We start from the raw sequence: 20,498 nt of genomic DNA on the forward strand, positions 1-20,498 counted from the left end.
ATGAGATGTTATCTTTAGATTTCCTAAAGTGGCAGAAAGAAAGAGAAGGGGCATTGCCCTAGGCACCCAATTAGAAATTTAGGGGCAGGGTTTGATTTTAGTTTTTTGTTAATTTTTTGTTCGTTTTTCTGTTCGTTTTTCTGTTCGTTTTTCTGTTCGTTTTTCTGTTCGTTTTTCTGTTCGTTTTTCTGTTCGTTTTTCTGTTCGTTTTTCTGTTCGTTTTTCTGTTCATTTTTCTGTTCGTTTTTCTGTTCGTTTTTCTGTTCGTTTTTCTGTTCGTTTTTCTGTTCGTTTTTCTGTTCGTTTTTTTGTTCGTTTTTTTGTTCGTTTTTTTGTTCGTTTTTTTGTTCGTTTTTTTGTTCGTTTTTTTGTTCGTTTATTTTTTTGTTTTTTTTTATCATACCTGTGTTAAAGAATAGACAACTGGAAATGTATTGGCTTCTATTGATATTTGCCTTTAAAAGGTGCATTTTGTAAAGGGTATAGAAAGGAAAAGTAGACACGTTGCCCCAAGCACCCAATCCAAATTCCTTTTCCTTTTCATAGCTTCAAAGTAAAGTGACAGCTGAAATGTTATTGGTGGTCAGTCAAAATATAGAAAATTGCTGCTAGACTGAATCTTATAGCAGAAGATGATTGAAGAGTTTCATTGTGATCTGTCTTTTTGCCTTCATCAGAGTTGCAGTTAAAAGTCCTATCTTCAGCACTGTGACAGGAGCGTGGGAGGAGTCAGGAGTTTTTGGCGCTGCCTTGTGTCAGGCGCAAAATGGCTGGGCCGGGAATTTAATATTAGATTGTAACTTTAATCCAGTCCTGGTGGACTTGGCCAAAACATGTTCTGTTTAGTGAACTTCTTCATATCCATGAGATGTTATCTTTAGATTTCCTAAAGTGGCAGAAAGAAAGAGTAGGGGCATTGCCCTAGGCACCCAATTAGAAATTTAGGGGCAGGGTTTGACTTTAGTTTTTTGTTCGTTTTTCTGTTCGTTTTTTTGTTCGTTTTTTTGTTCGTTTTTTTTGTTCGTTTTTTTTGTTCGTTTTTTTTGTCATTTTTTTTATCATACCTGTGTTAAAGAATAGACAACTGGAAATGTATTGGCTTCTATTAGTATTTGCCTTTAAAAGGTACATTTTGTAAAGGGTATAGAAAGGAAAAGTAGACACGTTGCCCCAAGCACCCAATCCAAATTCCTTTTCCTTTTCATAGCTTCAAAGTAAAGTGACAGCTGATATCTTATTGGTGGTCAATCAAAATATAGAAAATTGCTGTTAGACTGAATCTTATAGCAGAAGATGATTGAAGAGTTTCATTGTGATCTGTCTTTTTTCCTTCATCAGAGTTGCAGTTGAAAGTTCCTGGCAACCCTTAGACAAAAATTGTGATCATCAAAAAATTTGCGAGAGAGGCTTTTACTTTTAGAGATAAGAATATCTAAGCAACTTTGATTGTTGATTTGATGGAATGCATTTTGAATTTATAAAAGTGGAATAGTTCTGTCGGAATGACTGAGATTGGGTGGTTAATGTTGTGCTCTTCTCTTGTACAGGAAGTGTTTCCAGACGGCTCATTTTTATGTGGATGATAGCAGCTCGCCGAGAGTCGTCCCCAATGACAACATACCCATCATCCCTATTCCAGGTACAGTAACCAATGCTGATCTCAATTATCTCAGTAGGTAGCCATTTTATACAACTATGGCTGACGCAACTTGTCCGTTTACTAAGGACCTATTGAAAGTTCTCTTTTTTGCTGTTTGTATCAAATTTGGGAGCTTCCTCTTCACTTCACATTAACGGGACACAACAGGAAGTAATAAGAAATCTCTTAGGCCTTCGTACACACGACCGAACATGTCCGCTGAAACTGGTCCGGCGGACCAGTTTCCGCGGACATGTTCGGTCGTGTGTACGGCCGACCGGACAATTTTCCGGCGGATCGGACAGTTTCCAGCTGACAAATGTTTCTTAGCATGCTAAGAAACATGTCCGCTGGAAGCCTGTCCGTCGGACATGTTCGGTCGTCTGTACGACTCACCGGACATGTCCGCTCGGCCAAAAGCCCTCGCATGCGTCAAAGTGATTCGACGCATGCGTGGAAGCATTGACCTTCCAGGGTCGCGCACGTCGCCGCGTCATCGTCGCGGCCACGTCACCGCGTATCCTGTCTGCGCGGATTTCTGTTTAATGGTGTGTACAACCATCAGACAGAAATCTCCGAGCGGACATGTTCGATGAAAACGGTCCGCGGACCGTTTTCATCGGACATGTCCCCTCGTGTGTACGAGGCCTTAGTGATGTGAAATCCCCCCCCAACACAATTCTCACCAGAGCAGCTGTCCCCATTGATATCTCCTCACCTTCTGTTGCAGTGACAACCATAACTTTTTGACTAGAGATGGTGAATATCTCCAGTGGAGACACATACATTAAAGTTTTGCTAATCCTACAACAGTAAAATCAGTCTGTTTGCAGTAAAGCATGTTTGTTATACTCACTGTGGGACCTACAGGGTTAATCCTCCTCTTGTAAAAAGGTTGTTTGACCCTGTCTTCTGTGATCCTCCCCTTCCATTGTCCCCAATCCATCTCCTGATAGAACAGAGCCTTGGGGGCACTCTGCACATGCTCAGTTTGGTGTGTATTGCTAGAGAGATTTTCTTTTCTTGGAAGGGTGCATGTGATCAGCACAGGACCAATCAGCACTGTCCAGACAAGAGGGTCAGGGGTCATGCAGACTCATAGGACAGTCAGAGGTGAATGGAAACTCCTCCTACAAGCTTTAACCAGTGCTCAGCCAGTCGCTGATAGAAGTCACAAGACTGCTATATACTGCTGATGAGAGGGTATATTTACTAAAATAGCATTTTCATGTTCTGTGTACTGTGGGAGAACAGATATAGTGAATGCAGGGTCCTGGGTTTTAGTAACACTTTAACAAAAACTGAAAGGGGTTCTAACCCCTTTCCACTTAATCCAACACTATGAAAATAGGTTTGGACTAGGGTTACAGGTCAGCTACACATATATAATGGTCATAGGCGTATGTATGAAAGCTATGGTAGATTTTGGAAATATTGATTGATAAATTGTTGAAGGGAAGATTATCTGGTTGATCTAAGTGTATCTAAACCCAAAAACAAAAATGTATTGTATTGGCAGTCCTTAGATGTAATTTTCTTTTTTAAACTTTCACACTGAGGCAGTTTAGGCATTTTAGCGCTAGAAATGGCGCTTGTAAAGCGCCTTAAAACTGCCTCCCATGCCTCCTGAATGTGAACACCTAAGTGCTTTCACACTGGGGCGGTGCGCTTGCGGGACGTTGGAAAAAGTTCTGCAAGCAGCATCTTTGGGGCAGTTTGGGACCGGGGTGTATACAGCACTCCCAAAAAATGCCCTGCCCATTGAAATGAATGGGCAGCGCTTCGGAAGTGGCTGAAAAGCGCTTCGGAAGTGCCGCAAAACTGGTGCTTTTAACCCTTTCTTTAGCCACTTGCGTCCGAGAAGTGCCGATTAAACAGCGTTAAAACGAGCGGCGCTTTAGCGCTAATGTTCGGGCGGCCCCAGTGTGAAAGCAGAGAGAGCACAGGAAGTTAGCAGCTCAAAATTTAGGGCAGGATCAATGGGTATTTTTTGAACTTATCAAAGTGATGAAACACATTTATTGGCATATTTAAAGCGGTAGTTCCCCCTCAAAAAAAATTTTAAGATTAGATTCATGCTCATTTTGTCTAGGGGAATCGGCTAGTTTTTTTTTAAAACGAAGCAGTACTTACCGTTTTAGAGATACATCTTCTCCGCCGCTTCCGTGTATGGTCTTCAGCACTGGGCGTTCCTTCTTGATTGACAGGCTTCCGACGGTCGCATCTATCGCGTCACGATTTTCCGAAAGAAGCCGAACGTCGCTGCGCAGGCGCCTTATAGAGCCGACTCTATACGACGCCTGCGCAATGACGTTCGGCTTCTGTCGGAAAGTCGTGACGCGCAGTATGCTCGGGTCGGAGGAACGTCAATCAACTAGGAACGCCCAGTCCAGCAAAAATCATACCCGGAAGCCGAGGGATGAAACGGCGATAACGAGGTATGTACGAAAAAAAAGTCTTAATGTATTGTTAGAATTTTTTTTTAGGGGCAACCTCCACTTTAATAAACCAAGCAGTTAAAAAAAAAAAAAAATCTGGGTTTAGATATACCTGATTGTGAAACTTAGACGCACAGGACCCTTCTGCAGTGCGCTCCACGGCCGCCCTGGAGGTGTGTGAACCGGCTCCATTGAGAAACCTGCATCCAATTTGCAGAAGTGTGAACCCAGCCCGAAGAGCACTTGTTTAGTTTTGGATTGGCTGTGTTGTCTGTCTCCTTTGGGGAGATTTCCGGGTTTAGATGCACTTTAATTATAAAACTTTGAAGAGCACTTTTAGTTTTGGATTGGCTGTGTTATCTTTGTCTCCTTTGGGGAGATTTCTGTCACCAGGACTGGATGTATGGTTACAATTATCCAATGGCTCTACGGTAGGGATGAGCTCCGGCGTGTTCGCACACCCCACATGCAGAGCCCGCCAGGAAGTCTGCACGGCGCTGCGCTAACCACAGGTAGAGAGACATTTCCTGATCTCTGCAGCTGAGCTTCGGGAAATGTCTCCCTGCCTGTGATTAGCGCAGCACGGTGCCGACTTTCTGGCGGGCTCTGCACATGGGGTGTGCGAACACGCCGGAGCTCATCCTTAATCTACAGCAATACAAGCATGACAGCGTATCTTATAGGTGTGTTAAAAACCTAAAACCCCAAAGCTTCTCTGGAATTTATGGTAATGTTGGTGCAACAAATCCATCCGTATTCAGTCCCTTTATTTGGAATGTTGCGCACAATACTGTCAAGGTCTGATACGTTTCAGATCAAGCCTAAATGTGAGACATTCCTTAAAAGTTTACATAGGAATAGACACGTTTCTGGTTTCCGGCTTAGTTGAACTTATCTAAAAGTTTATTCCTGGCTGTACTTCGAATTGATTCCTCCTCGCGTCTCAGTAGAGATTCCTCTTGACTTCCTGTCCTGGTGACACAACAGGAAGTATGGAAAACTCTGCTGAATGGAGCACACTCGACCATGATGTTTCGCACTGTGCTATAATGGGTCGATGATCTTTTCCATCACAGGTGATTTCCTGGTCAATTCTTCAGAGGTTAATTTGTTTGAGGTTGGCTAAAGTTTTAGTGTGGTATAACACTTTTGGTTGGTCAATAATACATTTTCTGCAGAGATTTATATGTCAGATTGTTGAGATAAGTAAAGTTATTTTAGATATTTTTAATTCTGCAGGTTTCATCAAAAGCGTACCTGGTAATCCTTATATAAAGTCCATTGCTCTGGCTCTTCCTGTTTTGGGGTGACAACTGTTTCCCAACTAGACTCCCGTGTTGTCACACAAGTCCCTTGTCGAAACATCAAGTGGCAGTGTCGATGTTGTGTCAAATTCTCCAACCTGTCAGAAACTCCAACTACTTAACTTCCAGTTTCTTTAAACCAACAGTAATTGTAGTTTTTGACGAATTGGTGGTTGGACTCAACACTGGCAACCAAATAGAGTCCGATGCAGGATATTATGAGCTGGAGACTCTTAAGCCTCATACACACAATCGGATTTTCCGACGGGAAATGTGTGATGACAGGCTGTTGTCGGAAAATCTGAAGGTTTGTATGCTCCATCGAACAATCGTTGTCGGATTTTTCGCCAACAAATGAGTGTTGTCGGATTATCCGATCGTGTGTGTACACAAGTCCTTCAGACAAAACTCCTAAGTACAAACACGCATGCTCAGAATTAATGTTAACCATAACCTTAGAAGAAGTTGCCCAAAGGGTGGCGCTAAAGAGCTGAAAAAACACGTTGTTTCGTCTTTGCTGGCCAACAATTCTTTGCCGCTTGTATGCACGACAAGTTCATGGCCAACGCCCTGTCATCCATGGGGATCAACGGAGCGATCCCCACTGAGCATACGGAGGCGGATCATTACTGATCCGCCCCGTGTGAAAGGGGCCTAAGGGTGGCTTACATCTAAATTGCATTTTCCTAGTTACGGCAGCAACTTACTTCCCAATTCATTGTGTAGTCAGTCCTTATAATCCCATCTTCTTCTTCAGTGCAGCACCTGCCCAATCTATTTTCCAGGTGAGATCTGTCAGTGGGAACACGCATCACTTCATGGGAATCCCTTCTTTGGGACCCCTTGATCCTTCCTTGTGAATTAAGGCACTTAGTACCTCATTTAGTAACAGGGACCGATTGCATATAGATCCGAGTCTTTCATGATGGATTATCCTAGATCTGCACATACTTTCATGTATTTCCCACTATAATAGGCAATTAATAATTAAGATCACTAACACGGGAGGGATTCACCAATAAAGGAGGATAGATTGGGTTTGGGAACCTGCAGGGACAGATTTATATACATTTATGTGTGAATATATAGTGTGTGTGTGTGTATATATATATATATATATATATATATATATATGTGTGTATATATATATATATATATATATATATATATATATATATATATATATATATATATATATATATATATATATATAATGTGTATATAAAAATATAACTACACACACACTATAGATCTATATATCTATAGAGAGATATATAATTGTCAGGTGGATGTGCCCTTTATATGCCCATCAGATATTAGAAATTAAAGCGTTTTATCTTTTCCCTCAGTACTTTGATTCGTGTGTGTATATATATATACGGCCCTCAAAATTTACACTCGCCTGCTCGCATTTTGCGAGTACATTTTGAGAGCTGGCGAGTGTGGGCTTCCTGGGAGCAGGGGGGGCGAGCAAGGAGAGGAGAGGAGCCGCCGCCTGGTTGTTCAAAGCGTGGAGAACATAACGGCTTTCAATTCAATAGCTGTGTTCCCCCGCCACGAGCCGTTATATACAGCCCCTCCCCCTTGTTTGGGCACTTTGATAGACAGACCACCCATCCCAGGATTGGACAAGTGATCTGTCTATCAAAGTTTCCCGGACAAGGGGGGAGGGGCTGTATATGACGGCTCGCGGCGGGGGACACAGCTATTGAATTGAAAGCTGTTATATTCCCCACGCTTTGAACAACCAGGTGGCGGCGGCTCCTCTCCTCTCTTACCTAGCACAGGTTGGCTGCAATGTGGGGGACACTTGGCTGCAATGTGGGGGACACTTGGCTGCAATGTGGGGGACACTTGGCTGCAATGTGGGGGACACTTGGCTGCAATGTGGGGGACACTTGGCTGCAATGTGGGGGACACTTGGCTGCAATGTGGGGGACACTTGGCTGCAATGTGGGGGACACTTGGCTGCAATGTGGGGGACACTTGGCTGCAATGTGGGGGACACTTGGCTGCAATGTGGGGGACACTTGGCTGCAATGGTAGACATGGGCAGGCTGCATTTTTGGGCATGGATAAGGTTGTTAATATTTATTTTATAACTTAATTCTACATAAAACATTGAAGTGTAATTTCATGAGATTTATGAGGGCGTGTCTAGGGGTGGGATGAGGGGGCGGAACATGGTAGGGGTTCGGCGGGGCAACTGGTGGCGAGTACGCCTTGAGGCCTGGCTAGTAGCTCAGGACTTGAAATTTTGAGCCCTGATATATATATATATATATATATATATATATATATATATATATATATATAAAACTCAATACAAATAAAAAATTTGATTTGCACAATAGCTGGTAAACGACCTTGTTCCAGGTCCATGATTTAAGGAACATTAAAGGCAGAGGATCAAAATGACAGTCGGGTAACGGCCATTTTCAAACTGCAGCACAAAATTTGCATCTTTTAAAGCAGTGCAGATAAGCTCAAGAAAACGTGGATGGTAACACAAAATGTACAAAATCTTTGTGTATGCACTAAAACAAATGAATGCATATAACTGCAAACAAAGGGCACTGATGTGAATGAAGCCTATATATAGGGTTTATATTGGGTTGCACCAATACTGGTATCTGTAATGGTGCCCAAACTAAACAGTTGCATGAGTACTGATACCTTTGTGGTGCGATTTGAGCCAATACAAAATGAAGGGGCTCAAATCGCACTGCAAAGAATTGCATGCGATTTGAACAGGAATACGGTGCGATTCCTGTTCAAATCACATTTGAGCCCATTCATTTTGCATGGGCTTAAAGCGGGAGTTCACCCATAAACAATTTTTCCCCTTAGATGGATGCTAGCTGGATGCTCGTTTTGTCTAGGGGAATCGGCTAGTTGTTTTAAAATATGAGCTGTACTTACCGTTTTCGAGATGCATCGTCTGTCGCTTCCGGGTATGGGTCTTCGGGAGCGGGCGTTCCTTCTTGATTGACAGTCTTCCTAGAGGCTTCCGACGGTCGCATCCATTGCGTCACTAGTAGCCGAAAGAAGCCAAACGTCGGTGCGGCTCTATACTGCGCCTGCGCACCGACGTTCGGCTTCTTTCGGAAAATCGTGACGCGATGGATGCGACCGTCGGAAGCCTCTCTGAAGACTGTCAATCAAAATAGGAACGCCCAGTCCCGTAGCCCATACCCGGAAGCGGCGGAGAGGATGCATCTCGTAAACGGTAAGTACAGCTCATATTTTAAAACAACTAGCCGATTCCCCTAGACAAAACGAGCATCCATCTAAGGGGAAAAAGTATATTGTACGGGTGAACCCCCGCTTTAAATCGGCACCACAAAGGTATTGGTTTGGGTATCTGAGCATTTGCACGAGTACTCATGCAAATGCTTTGTATAAGCGCTGGTACTGATACAGGTATCGGTACAACGCTATATGAAAGGCTTCATTCACATCATTGCCCTTTGTTTGCAGTTCTATGCATTCTTTTTTTAGTGCATACGCAAACATTGCATGCAATTCTTTGCAATGCGATTTGAGACCAATAATTTTGTATGGGCTCAGATCACATGGTAAAGGTATCGGTACTCCTATCCACGTGTAACTTGACCGGAAGTATCAGTCCTCGCACTCTCCGGTAAAAAGCGGGTATCTGTGAAACATATTTAGTGCCAGTTTACACTAATGCAAATTCAATGCGGATCAGATGCGATTCTAAAAGCATAGATTCACATATCATCTAAAAAAAAAAGATTTTTTTTAGAATGAAGGCTGTTCACATATATGTGGTGCGAATTTGATCCAATCAAAAAAAGGGTCCTGTGTGAGTTTAGTGTGGGTTTCGGTGCAAATTTTATCTCCAGCTATTCCAAATGCCCTCAGAATTCGCATTAGAATTGCAACAGAAATCGCACCTTGAAAAATTGCATCAGATTCGCACTGAATGACACAAATTCATGTGATCATGCACGTTTCCTGTCGTCGTCTGCTGAGCCATCTCATCACCAACACTGTGGAACAATCTATGACCATGCTGAAAAATTCCCATTGTGGTGGAGGGCATTCCCATTGTGGTGGAGGGCAGCCGAGGATGTCTGCTTGGGGTCTAATGTGCAGAATGCTATGTGATCTATTCTGAACGCCCGGGTGTCACATGACGCGGCATACCTTGGAATCTCATTCAGAGCAGACAGCGAAGCGGAGCCACATCCTGGGGCCATTGACATAAACAGGCTGCCTGAATATTTACATTTGTCAAAAAATGACAGAATAAAGCGGCATTAAAGAGGCTGTGTGTCTAGTAAAGGGTACAGGAGGTCAGGAACAGATCAATGCATCGGCAGGAAAGCCTCATAATTGGCTTTTATGTGTTAATGAACCCGTAATAAAAATATCTGCAATAAAAAAAAGCAACTCATCGGCCCTCCAACGTTATGGATATAGAATGTAAATTTTTTATATATATATATATATATATATATATGATATGTGTGTGTGTAAGGCAAAGAGGAGGTTTCCTTCCACTTTCCATTTGTCACACTTGGTTAGAAGAGAGTCCTGACATCCTAATACAAAAGGTTACAAAGAGGATTACAAGATAGGATCAGGCAATGGGGAGGGGAACAAAGAGGTGAATGAGTAGAATTAATGAGAATTAGGCATGTTAAAGTTGAACTGCTAACAGCTAAGTATGTGAATTGATTTCTACCTAAAGATCTGGAATTCTTTTCTACACTGCCTTATACATGCTGCAAATTTCCTAACTGCAATCACAGGTTGCAGGAAAGAAATGTGCACGATTCCCCCATCAACAAAGACAGTGCTGACCAGGGAATCCCCCCCTCCCCCGCCAAGCAATTGACTGCGGGGGAAGCTGTCCCGGTCGGGAGAAGACAGTGACAGCTGCTATCGATAATTGTAAGAGAATCTGGCTAGCTGGTTGTACCCAAGTTTATCGAATTGATAAACTTTTTTTTAGTAGTAGTTTGCAGAATTGCATACAAAAAAAACATAATCTGGATCATTAAGATCCCATATATCAAAGCAATATTAAAGAGGTTGTAAAGGTTCGTTTTTTTTTCACCTTAATGCATCATAGGTGAAAAAAAGCTGGCAATGACGGTCCCCCAGCCCCCCGTTTTACTTACCTGATCCTGTTCACCTGCTGCGCTTTCCCCCGGGGTCCTCTTCTCCACTCAGTCTGGCCGTTGTTTGGCTAGATTGGATGGATTGATAGCAGCAAAGCCATTCGCTCAATCGCATCCAATGACGCGGCGCGCTGTGGCCGAGTGACGCAGTCTGCTGCGATAGCCGCCGGCTCTATCACGGATGTGCACCCGCAAGAACTAACACCCATGGGAGAGAGCGCCCATGAAGGGGGTTAGTTCTTGCGGGGGAGGAGGCCAGAAGACCTGGATCGGGGCCACTGTGTGCAAAACGCACCCCCGAACTTAAAGGAAAATTCCTTAGTTTGGATGCCCCTCGTCGGTGTCTTGCCCGCCGTCCATCGAGTCCTGCCCGTCGTCCATCAAGTCCTCGTCCGGTCTGGCGTCGTCCTGCGGCGGCCATTGTGGTGTCCTCCCCGCTCGATCCTTCCCGCGCTGTGTTCGAACCACTGCGCCGACATATACCGAGCGGAGTACACTCGGGTATAGTCGGGCGGGCTCGGCTCCTCTCGCGTAAAGGACGTACAGGACGCACAGGACGTGACCGCGAGAGGAGCTTTCCTCTATGGGGGGATCGGATGAAAACGGACCGCCTGTCCGTTTTCATCTGATCCACCAGATGGATGGAAAATAGGGTTTCCATCCGTCTGGACATATCGGAGCGGTTTGGATCGGATGTCATTGGGCATGTCACAGCAGACATCCATCGCTCCATAGAGATGTATGGAGCGTCAGATCGGGTCCACCTGAAAAACGGAACGGCCCGCCGGTGTGAAAGGGCCTTACTCTATCCCAAAAAAAAAAAAAATTCATATGGTTCTACTTTAATGGGATTTTGCTGACCTGACTTTGAGGTCCATAAACATGATCCCTAGTGTACTTACGTTGGATCTGTGTAGAAATACATTTTACTTTACTGGACTGAATGCTTTTTTTTTTACATTTCTAAAGTTCAGCTCTAAAAAAGAGAATATCAGCCAGTAATTCAGTTTATGATGATTTCATTGCTTGATTACATGGTCTGCACTTCAAGGTGCCCTTCAAAATTCAAGGCGCTACATTAGCACTGTGGTTCCAATAAAACATGAACACTGGCTTGACCAACCATTCAAGCTGATGCCTTAGAAAACCTGTGAAGTGAAAACAGACCTCTCTGGTGATCAGCTGCTCATACTCATCTTCCCTTCGCTCCCCTGCTGCTCATTTGAGCCACTGGGAGTGAGGAAGCCATGTGTATGCATGTCATGATTTAGTATTTAACACAGGGCTGTAGACTCTCTCCAATGCAAGGGGCAGTGCTGGGTGCTTAACAAGCCAAATGCCGAGCATTACTGTTGGAAGAAGGGGAAAGAGTCGCACTCTCTTCATTCCCTGAAAAGTACATGGCATAGGCAAAGTACAGGTTCCATTCAAGGGGAAAAAGCTACAGGAGTTAATTTTCTGTCCTGTCTTATTTTTATGTCAATGTTCGATAATTACCCCCAGCCAGAAACCGTGAGATGGGGCAATTGCCATCTTATGTCTTTGACCAACTGTGTAGCACTGTTTGTGCCTTAAAGACCGGCCTCACCCATCGCCTTGGCATTTGCTGTCTTTGGGTCCTGACCAGGGCCATGGTACAGCTGGGGGGAGGTAGAGCAATGTACGAGCATACTGGAAAACTCTATTGGTACCAATAATTATGACAATCATGTGTCATCCTACAGTATAATTGTAGAATCTCTCTGAATGAGAGCTGGAAATATTGTATCTGCTGGAAACAAAAGACGGACAGGAGGAGGAACAAAGACTGACACTTTCATAATGTTTGTGTCCGATTAACACCTGAGCTTTGCTATTATTTATTATTTTATAATCACTCTCCGATCTGTGACTACTGCCCCTCTCTGCCAATCCCTTCACTACAGTAGCTTTGATTACACCACCGTAAAAAATTCAAAATTCTAACCAAAACATACAAGGCCATCCACAACATCGCCCCAGCTACCTCACCACCCTCATTTGCAGATATTGCCCAAATTGTCCCCTCCGCTCTTCCCAAGACCTTCTGCTTTGTAGCTCCCTTGTTACCACCTCCCATGCTCGCCTACAGGACTTGACTAGAGCCTCTCCCATCCTCTGAAACTTCCTGCCCCGGTATGTCCCATCAGCCCCTACCCTGTCCCCCTTTAGGAGATCCCTAAAAACTCATGTATTCAGGGAAGCCTATCCCAAACCCATCTAAGAACCATACCCAAGCCACCCCCATCAAATAACCCCACGCAGTATCTTTTGAACTACCTTCGCCCTCCCTTTAGAACAGTGGTTCTCAACCTGGGGGTCAGGACTCCCTTGGGGGTCGAATGACGATTTGCCAGGGGTCACTAAATGCTGGACTGTTTCTGAAGGCCGCACCGCTCTCCCAGCCTTTTTGCGGCTGCCCAGAAGGGCTGTCCCTGGAGCCTACGGAAGCCTAGCTGGGCTGTTCCTGGAGCCCGTGGCCACCCACAAAATCTCTTTGCAGCCACACATTCAGTTCACGGCATGGGTGGGAGGCAGAGACTAGAGGTCAGCTGACTGGTGAGGAATGTGAAGTGGGAGAGGCTGGAGGAGACCCTATCTCCTGATTTTGGAATAGGTGTCACTGTTACGGGACACCACGAAGTCGGAGACACAGTGAGTAACACTACCCGTGATTAAAGTTGCCATTAAAAGTCCCCACTACAGTTCTCAGATTAACAGACAAACTTGATCAAGAGCAACTAAGTTGGCTGATCAGAACTCCCTCCAGCACTGCCACTCATCCCAACTCTGTGCCAGCAATGCCACTAATCCCCCCTCCCCCAACCAAGGAGTAAAAAAAATGAATAAAAATAGAGAATACATGGAAGGGAGAGGAAAAGAGGGGGGGAAACAAAGAAAAGGGGGGAGAAAGAATAAGAGACAGAACAAGAAAGACCGCTAGAGCAAGGGATGGGGGGGGGAAAAACAAGAAATTAGGATAGCGAGAGATAAAAGGGAAAGAAAGGGGAACAAAGAGAGAGAGTGGTACATCGTAAAATATACCATAAGGGGTTCGAATACTGTATGAGTGTAAGGGAGCGCTAAATGTCCGTGGGCTGGGGGTGGGCGCAAATTACTTGTCTTGCCTTGGGTGCTGACAACCCACACTCCGAAAATTATTTTACTGTTGGGGGTCCCCACAACTTGGGAAATTTTATCAAGGGGTCACGGCACTAGAGATGTTGAGAACCACTGCTTTAGAATGTAAACTGTATTGTAATTGTGCTGTCCTCCCTCTACATTGTAAAGCACTGCGCAAACTATTGGCGCTCTATAAATCTTGTATAATAATATAATAAATATTCTTCTGCAAGGAAGTAGAGTAAAACATTTCCTGATTAGATTTATTTCAGCTCAGACTTGTACTATCCTGAAAGTTTAGATCTTTGAACATGCTCTAGATGGCTTTTTTAGGTGATGTACCTGCCCTAGGGATCGCACATTAATAAAGCCAGCTACAGACGTTTCAATCTCTGCCGGTCCAGCAGGGAAGGGCAAGATTTGAACCATGTGTAGGCAGGCTGAATGTACCCAAGTTGACCTCTCGTAATTGCAGGAAAGAAAATCACACCGTCTATGGCCAGCTTAAAGCGGGAGTTAACCCATAAAAAAAAATTTACCCTTAGATTGATGCTCATTTTGTCTAGGGGAATCGGCTATTTTTTTTTAAAATCGAAGCTGTACTTACCGTTTTAGAGAGCGATCTTCGCCGCTTTCGGGTATGGTCTTCGGGACTGGGCATTCCTATTTTGATTGACAGGCTTCCGATGGTCGCATCCATCGCGTCACGAGTAGCCGAAAGAAGCCGAACGTCGGTGCGGCTCTATACTGCGCCTGCGCACCGACGTTCGGCTACTTTCGGAAAATCGTGACGCGATGAATGCGACCGCCGGAAGCCTGTCGGAAGACTGTCAATCAAAATAGGAACGCCCAGTCCCGCAGCCCATACCCGGAAGCGGCGGAGAAGATCGCTCTCTAAAACGGTAAGTACAGCTTCGATTTTAAAAAAACACCCGATTCCCCTAGACAAAATGAGCAGGAATCTAAGGTTAAAAATTGTTATTTCCGGGTGAACTCCCGCTTTAACCGGCTGTGCAGGGTTAAGAGAAGCTTCTTATTGTTGACTGAGCTCGTTATCTCATAGAGATTGCAGTGTTGGCTCCTGGTCGCAGGGAGGAGCAGAAGTCTCACCACCCATTGTTTTTCTTGGTGAGACATCTGTCTACCATATGACACTATAAAAATCAAAACCAGGTGTAAAGTACACAGTCTTAAAGGGTCCGCCCACTCAAACTTAATTTAAAATGTTGCTGGATACTAGAGAGTTGAATATTTGGTCTGCATATCTGCTGTGGACATTGAATGGTCCCAACTCTCCCTGTTGATTTTATTTTTTATTTTATTTTATGGAGAACGTAATGTAAAGGGATGAGCTGGAACACTCGTAACTCTTCGGTGGGCAGGGAGATCTTGCTGTTGGAAAAGCCAAGGCATGCAAGAAGCCAGTGGATGGTTTTGCACAGCATGCTCAATGTAAAACGTAGGCAAGCCATATATTATGCAGATTGCTTTCCTTCAACTACGAGGTGAAGGGAAGAAAATTGCTCAATTCATCCATCAACCCAGTCCGTGTTGATGAGGGAATCCCTCCTGCAGTGCAATTGTGTTCTGCTGGCAGGAGTGGAGGGGGGGCTTCCCCACCAGCAGAATGCAATGATTACTGCTGGTGGCTTTTCATGGCAGGATCACTAAGTATTATTTAATAAAATCTGCAGATTTCAATTGATTGGAAACCTCTTTTAAATTCCATTAACATGTAAAAGCTTATATCCACTTGGCAACCGCTCCGTATCAGAATTACTGCTACAGGGCGGTCGCGCTGTGCCAAGTTGCTCATATGTACGTGATTCTGCACGGGTTTTTGGTGTGAGTACGCTCCACCGGCAGCTCGCTCCTGCTGTGGTTTTACACAGTGGGTCCCGCAGATCCGATCTCAGTGGGCACGCGCTAATCCGATAACCGCCAGCACCCACTGATCATTCATTACACTGACAGAATGACAGAATGTAAACAAGGCAGATTGTCATTCTCTCAGTAAGCAGACATGGATCCTGTGTTCCTGTAAAGCAGGAACTCTGATCCATATCTTCCACTAGTAAAGGCACCTCCCCCGCTACAGTGAAACATTAGCTAGGCACTCAATTAACCCTTTGATTGCCCCTGATAACCAGCCAGTGTCATTTGTAAAATGACAGTGCATATTTTTTAGCACTGATCACTGTATTCGTGTAATTGGGTCCCAAAAAATGTGGTTTGATTTGTCCGCCGCAATATCGTAGTCCCACTATAAGTCGCTGACTGCTGCCATTACTAGTAAAAAAAATACATAAAGATATCCCCATAGTTTGTAAACGCTATAACATTTGTGCAACCCAATCAATATACATTCACACCAATGCATTTTTCATGGGGGTTACCACTAAAAATAGCGCCTAAATACCACCTGAAAAACCCCTGCCCTGCCGTCTTCAGTGTGAAAGCCCAAAGGCTTTCACACTGAAGCGGTGCAGTAGCAGGACCGCTCCAAAAGTCCTGCTAGCCGCATCTTTGGAGCGGTGAAGGAGCGGCGTGTTTACCGCTCCTCCACCACTCCTTCCCATTGAAAACAATGGGGCACAACGCTAATACCGCCCGCAATGCGCCTCTGCAGAGGCGCATTGCGGGCGGTATTAACCCTTTTCCGGCCACTAGTAGGGGTTAAAACCGCTCCGCTATCAGCCGAATATCGTGGTAAAAACAACGGTATAGCGGCACTAAAAATAGCGCCGCTATACCGCCACGAACTTCCTGCGCCCAGTGTGAAAAGGGCCTTATTGGGATTTTTTTTTTTTACCAAAAATATGTAGTTGAATACACATCGGCCTAAATCGATGAAGAAATTATATATATTTTTTATTGGATGTGTTTAAAGAGCAGAAAGTAAAAAAATAATATATATATTTTTTTTCCAAAGTTCTCGTCATTCTTTGTTTAAAAAGCAAAAAAAAGCAGAGGTGATCAAATACCACCAAAAAAGCTCTATCTGTGGGAAAAGAAGACATATAGGTAGATTCAGGTACGGCCGTGAAATGTTAAGACGGCGTAGCCTAGCGTGTTTACATTACGCCGCCTTAAGTAAGAGAGGCAAGTACATGATTCTCAAAGCACTTACCTCCTTACTTAGGGTGGCGTAGTGTAATCGCGGCGGGCGTAAGGGCGCCTAATTCAAATTGGTTGGAGGGGGGTGTGTTGTATAGTAATGAGGCTTGACCTCAAGTTTTTTGAAGTTTTTTGCTACTGCGCATGCGCCGGGCGCCTACATTCCCCAGTGCGCATTGCGGATAAGTACGCTGTACGGGCCTATTGATTTCGACATGGACGTAAACGACGTAACTCCTGATTCGCAGACAACTTACGCAAACGACGTAAACAATTCGAACCTCGCGGCCGGAACGGCGGCCATACTTTAACATTGTTATTCCACCTCATAGGTGGAATAACTTTAGGCCGCCTAAGGCCTTACGGAAACGACGTAATTCGACTGCGGCGGATGGGCGTACGTTCGTGTATCGGCGTACAAGCTCATTTACATAATCTACGCCGGCCGCAATGGAAGCGCCACCTAGCGGCCATCCGAAAAATTGCAATCTAAGATAGGACGGCGCAAGCCGGCCTATCTTAGATATGTTTAAGCGTATCTCTGTTTGAGCATACGCTTAAACATACGGCGGCGTAGATTAAGCCGGCCTAACTCTTTCTGAATCTACCCAATACATTTTATTTGGGTACAGCGTCGCACGACTGCGCAATTGTCAGATAAAGTAAAACGGGGTCATATCGCAATAGCCAAGTCAGGAAGGGCGGGGGGTAAATCTTCCGGAGGTGAAGTGGATATGGGGTTTAGATCTCAATACTCATCAAGCATACTATATTCAGTTCATGAAACCAATTGGCACAGTACACACGGGCACAAAGCAACGTTCCCCCTTTGTTCTGCATTGAAGGCCCATGCTGAGACCTACGTTGGTGTTTGACGTGGCAGCCCCTCCCCCTTATCAGCACATTGATGTCAATAGACCCAGCATGGGAAATAATAAATATAAATGCCTCAAGTGTAAAATACCCTTTCGGCAAAATTCTAAAGGAAGCCTACCACACATATAATGCATAGATCTGTATTTACAGTGGGTAAGAGAAAACAGTAGTTTATTTTTATTATGTATTTGCTTGATTTATGCCTTAGAGTAAACTGGCAATAATAGCGAGATAATTTGTTGTCCTCCCCACATTCATAATATTAAATATAAAGGAATTGCCTAATTAGATGCTGCGGCTCCAATCCCTGGCAGTGTTTTGACTCCCAGCTGTAATTAAAATCCTCACCGCTGTTCTCGTTGACTAATCAATGTCAGCGACTCGTATTGATTCCCATCTCGCCTGCCTCCTTTTGTCTACATAATCATACCTTAGGAAGGTCTGGCTGGATGGGAAATTTTAAAGTTTTTTAAAAAAAAGGAGGTAGAAAGAAATGTGACTTGTGTGTCGTCCTGCGCTCGGCGTTTTTGAATAGCCCCCCTGCGACGGGGAAGGCTGCCCTTTCAAGTATGTGTTTTGTCTAGCTGAAGTCCAGATTTATTTGTCTGCCTCCCTTATTATTCGGCTTAATAAAGTCTACGCGGCGATTTCATTAGCGAGAATTAATTTTTAACGAGGTTTCAATATTACCGCTGTGTCACCACAAAGGATCAAAAAGAACGGATTTCTGCTTTTTACAAGAAGTTTATTGATTGCAGAAAAGTCTCATGCCAACTTTTCGGCGATGGAGGCGGGATACATAAACTACACATTTCATTGGTTTACCCCATTTGTAGGCCCTTGTCTCTTATCAAAAGAGAAAAGAAGCGGCGCCTTCTGAGCGTAGTAGACACGTCATTTATTTGGAATGTTAAAAACGTATAGGTAATGTACTCACAAAGGGAGCTACATGACAGGCTTCTTAACCACTTCCATACCAGGCACTTACGCACCTTCCTGCCCAAACCAATTTTCAGCTTTCAGCGCTGTCGCAATTTGAATGACAATTGCGCGGTCGTGCTACACTGTACCCAAATGAAATTTTTATCATTTTGTTCCCACAAACAGAGCTTTCTTTTGGTGGTATTTGATCACCTCTGCGATTTTTATTTCTTGCGCAACAACTAAAAAAAGACCAACATTTTTTAAAAAGATTACGTTTTTATTTTTTTTTGTTAATTTTTTTGTAAATAAGTACATTTTCTTCTTCAATTATGGGCACCAATGAGGTGGCACTGATGGGCACCAATGAGGTGGCACTGATAGGCGGCACTGGTATGCTGCACTGATGGGCACTCATAGGCGGCACTCATGGGCGGCACTGGTGGGCACTCATAGGCGGCACTGGTGGGCACTCATAGGCGGCACTGGTGGGCACTCATAGGCGGCACTGGTGGGCACTCATAGGCGGCACTGGTGGGCACTCATAGGCGGCACTTATGGGTGGCACTGATGGGTACTTATGGGTGGCACAGATGGGCACCGATAGGTGGGCACTGGGCATAGATGGGCACTAATGGACACTGGGTGGCACTGATGGCATTGCTGGGCATCATTTTAGCCAGTGCCCATGTTGCCAGTCAGTGGCCATTTGTGTTTTTTTTTTATTGGTGTTTTTTTTTTTTTTGCACTGGGGGGCATTGGTTTTTTTTAGCACTGGGGGGCACTCCCTGGTGGTCCAGTGTTGGCATTCGAGGGGGGGCTGTGCTGATAAACAATCAGCGCAAACCCCCCACCAGGAGAGCCACCGATTGGCTCTCCTCTACTTGCGTCTGTCAGACGCGAGTGAGGAAAAACCGATCAACGGAGGCTCTTTACCGAGATCGGAGATGCAGGGTGTCACCCTGCATCACCGATCGCCGCGCTGCGTGCCCCCACCGGCGCGCGCTGGCATGAAATCCTGCAGGACGTCAATAGACGTCCAGTCAGGATTTCACAACCACTTCCCGGACGTCAATTGACTATTGACCGGGCGGGAAGTGGTTAATACAGTTTTTCATCCGCTCTGGTCCCGGGAGGATGGCTGTAGTTGCTCGTGTCTGTTAGACGGGGACGCCGCGGCAGCGACGGGGGAACCGAACGCTCTCGGAACGATGGAGGAGGAGGACAGGGTTCCCGAGCACCCAGCCGGGGATGACGTCACTTCCGGGTCATGGAATTAGCAGGGAGATGCGCGCGTTCGAAGCATGCGTGCTTCTTCATCAGGTTCTATAGGGGCCATCTTACAACTAAGAAGGTTTTAAACTCACAGGACACTATCCTATTGGTTAACCTTTTGGCCATGGAAATACGATGCAATCCTCACATCCGCCTCTTGCTGTATAGTGCAGCGTGGATAACCAATCAAAAAAGCACTGCTCAATATCGCATCCGCTCCTTGCTGTGTAGAGCGGCATGTACTATAGAGCGCCGTGTATAAGCAGGCATCGGGAGCGAGCTCATCTAAGCTGACAATCCGCTGTTGGGGCTCGGAGATTTCCGTGGCCTCCAACTGCGCCTGCGCAGTCGAGGCAGAAACCTATCTGATGGAGGAACCAGCTCGACAAGACACCGTTTGGAACTGATGGGGCCCAATACAGGAGGTCCAGCTGTTACTGCCTTATCAGCGGCCCCGTCGGTCTTCATACATCTTTGCTTTCAGTTAGGAATTCCTCTGTGCAGCAAATAAATCAATGGATTGTCTTTGTGGTGTGTGAACCATGTGGCCACCTTTTTCCCTACCTCTTCTTTTTTTTATTTTATCTTGTGTAGTATTATAGCAAGGCTCCTCTTTTAACTGCCAATTTGGTTT

General features: G+C 44.9%; 1 protein-coding gene across 5 annotated transcripts in view; it reads left to right on the plus strand.

Moving 5' to 3' along the window:
• The window catches only part of PTPRG (protein tyrosine phosphatase receptor type G), a 634,330-nt gene that overhangs the window by 533,379 nt on the left and 80,453 nt on the right, over positions 1-20,498 (plus strand). For all 5 annotated transcript variants that reach the window (XM_040359120.1, XM_040359115.1, XM_040359118.1 and 2 more), the window contains one exon: positions 1,548-1,639. In XM_040359120.1, coding sequence (XP_040215054.1) covers positions 1,548-1,639 — 92 coding nt within the window. The remainder of the gene's footprint in view (positions 1-1,547; positions 1,640-20,498) is intronic.

This window comes from Rana temporaria, chromosome 7, assembly GCF_905171775.1.
Source record: "Rana temporaria chromosome 7, aRanTem1.1, whole genome shotgun sequence".
Taxonomy (NCBI): domain Eukaryota; kingdom Metazoa; phylum Chordata; class Amphibia; order Anura; family Ranidae; genus Rana; species Rana temporaria.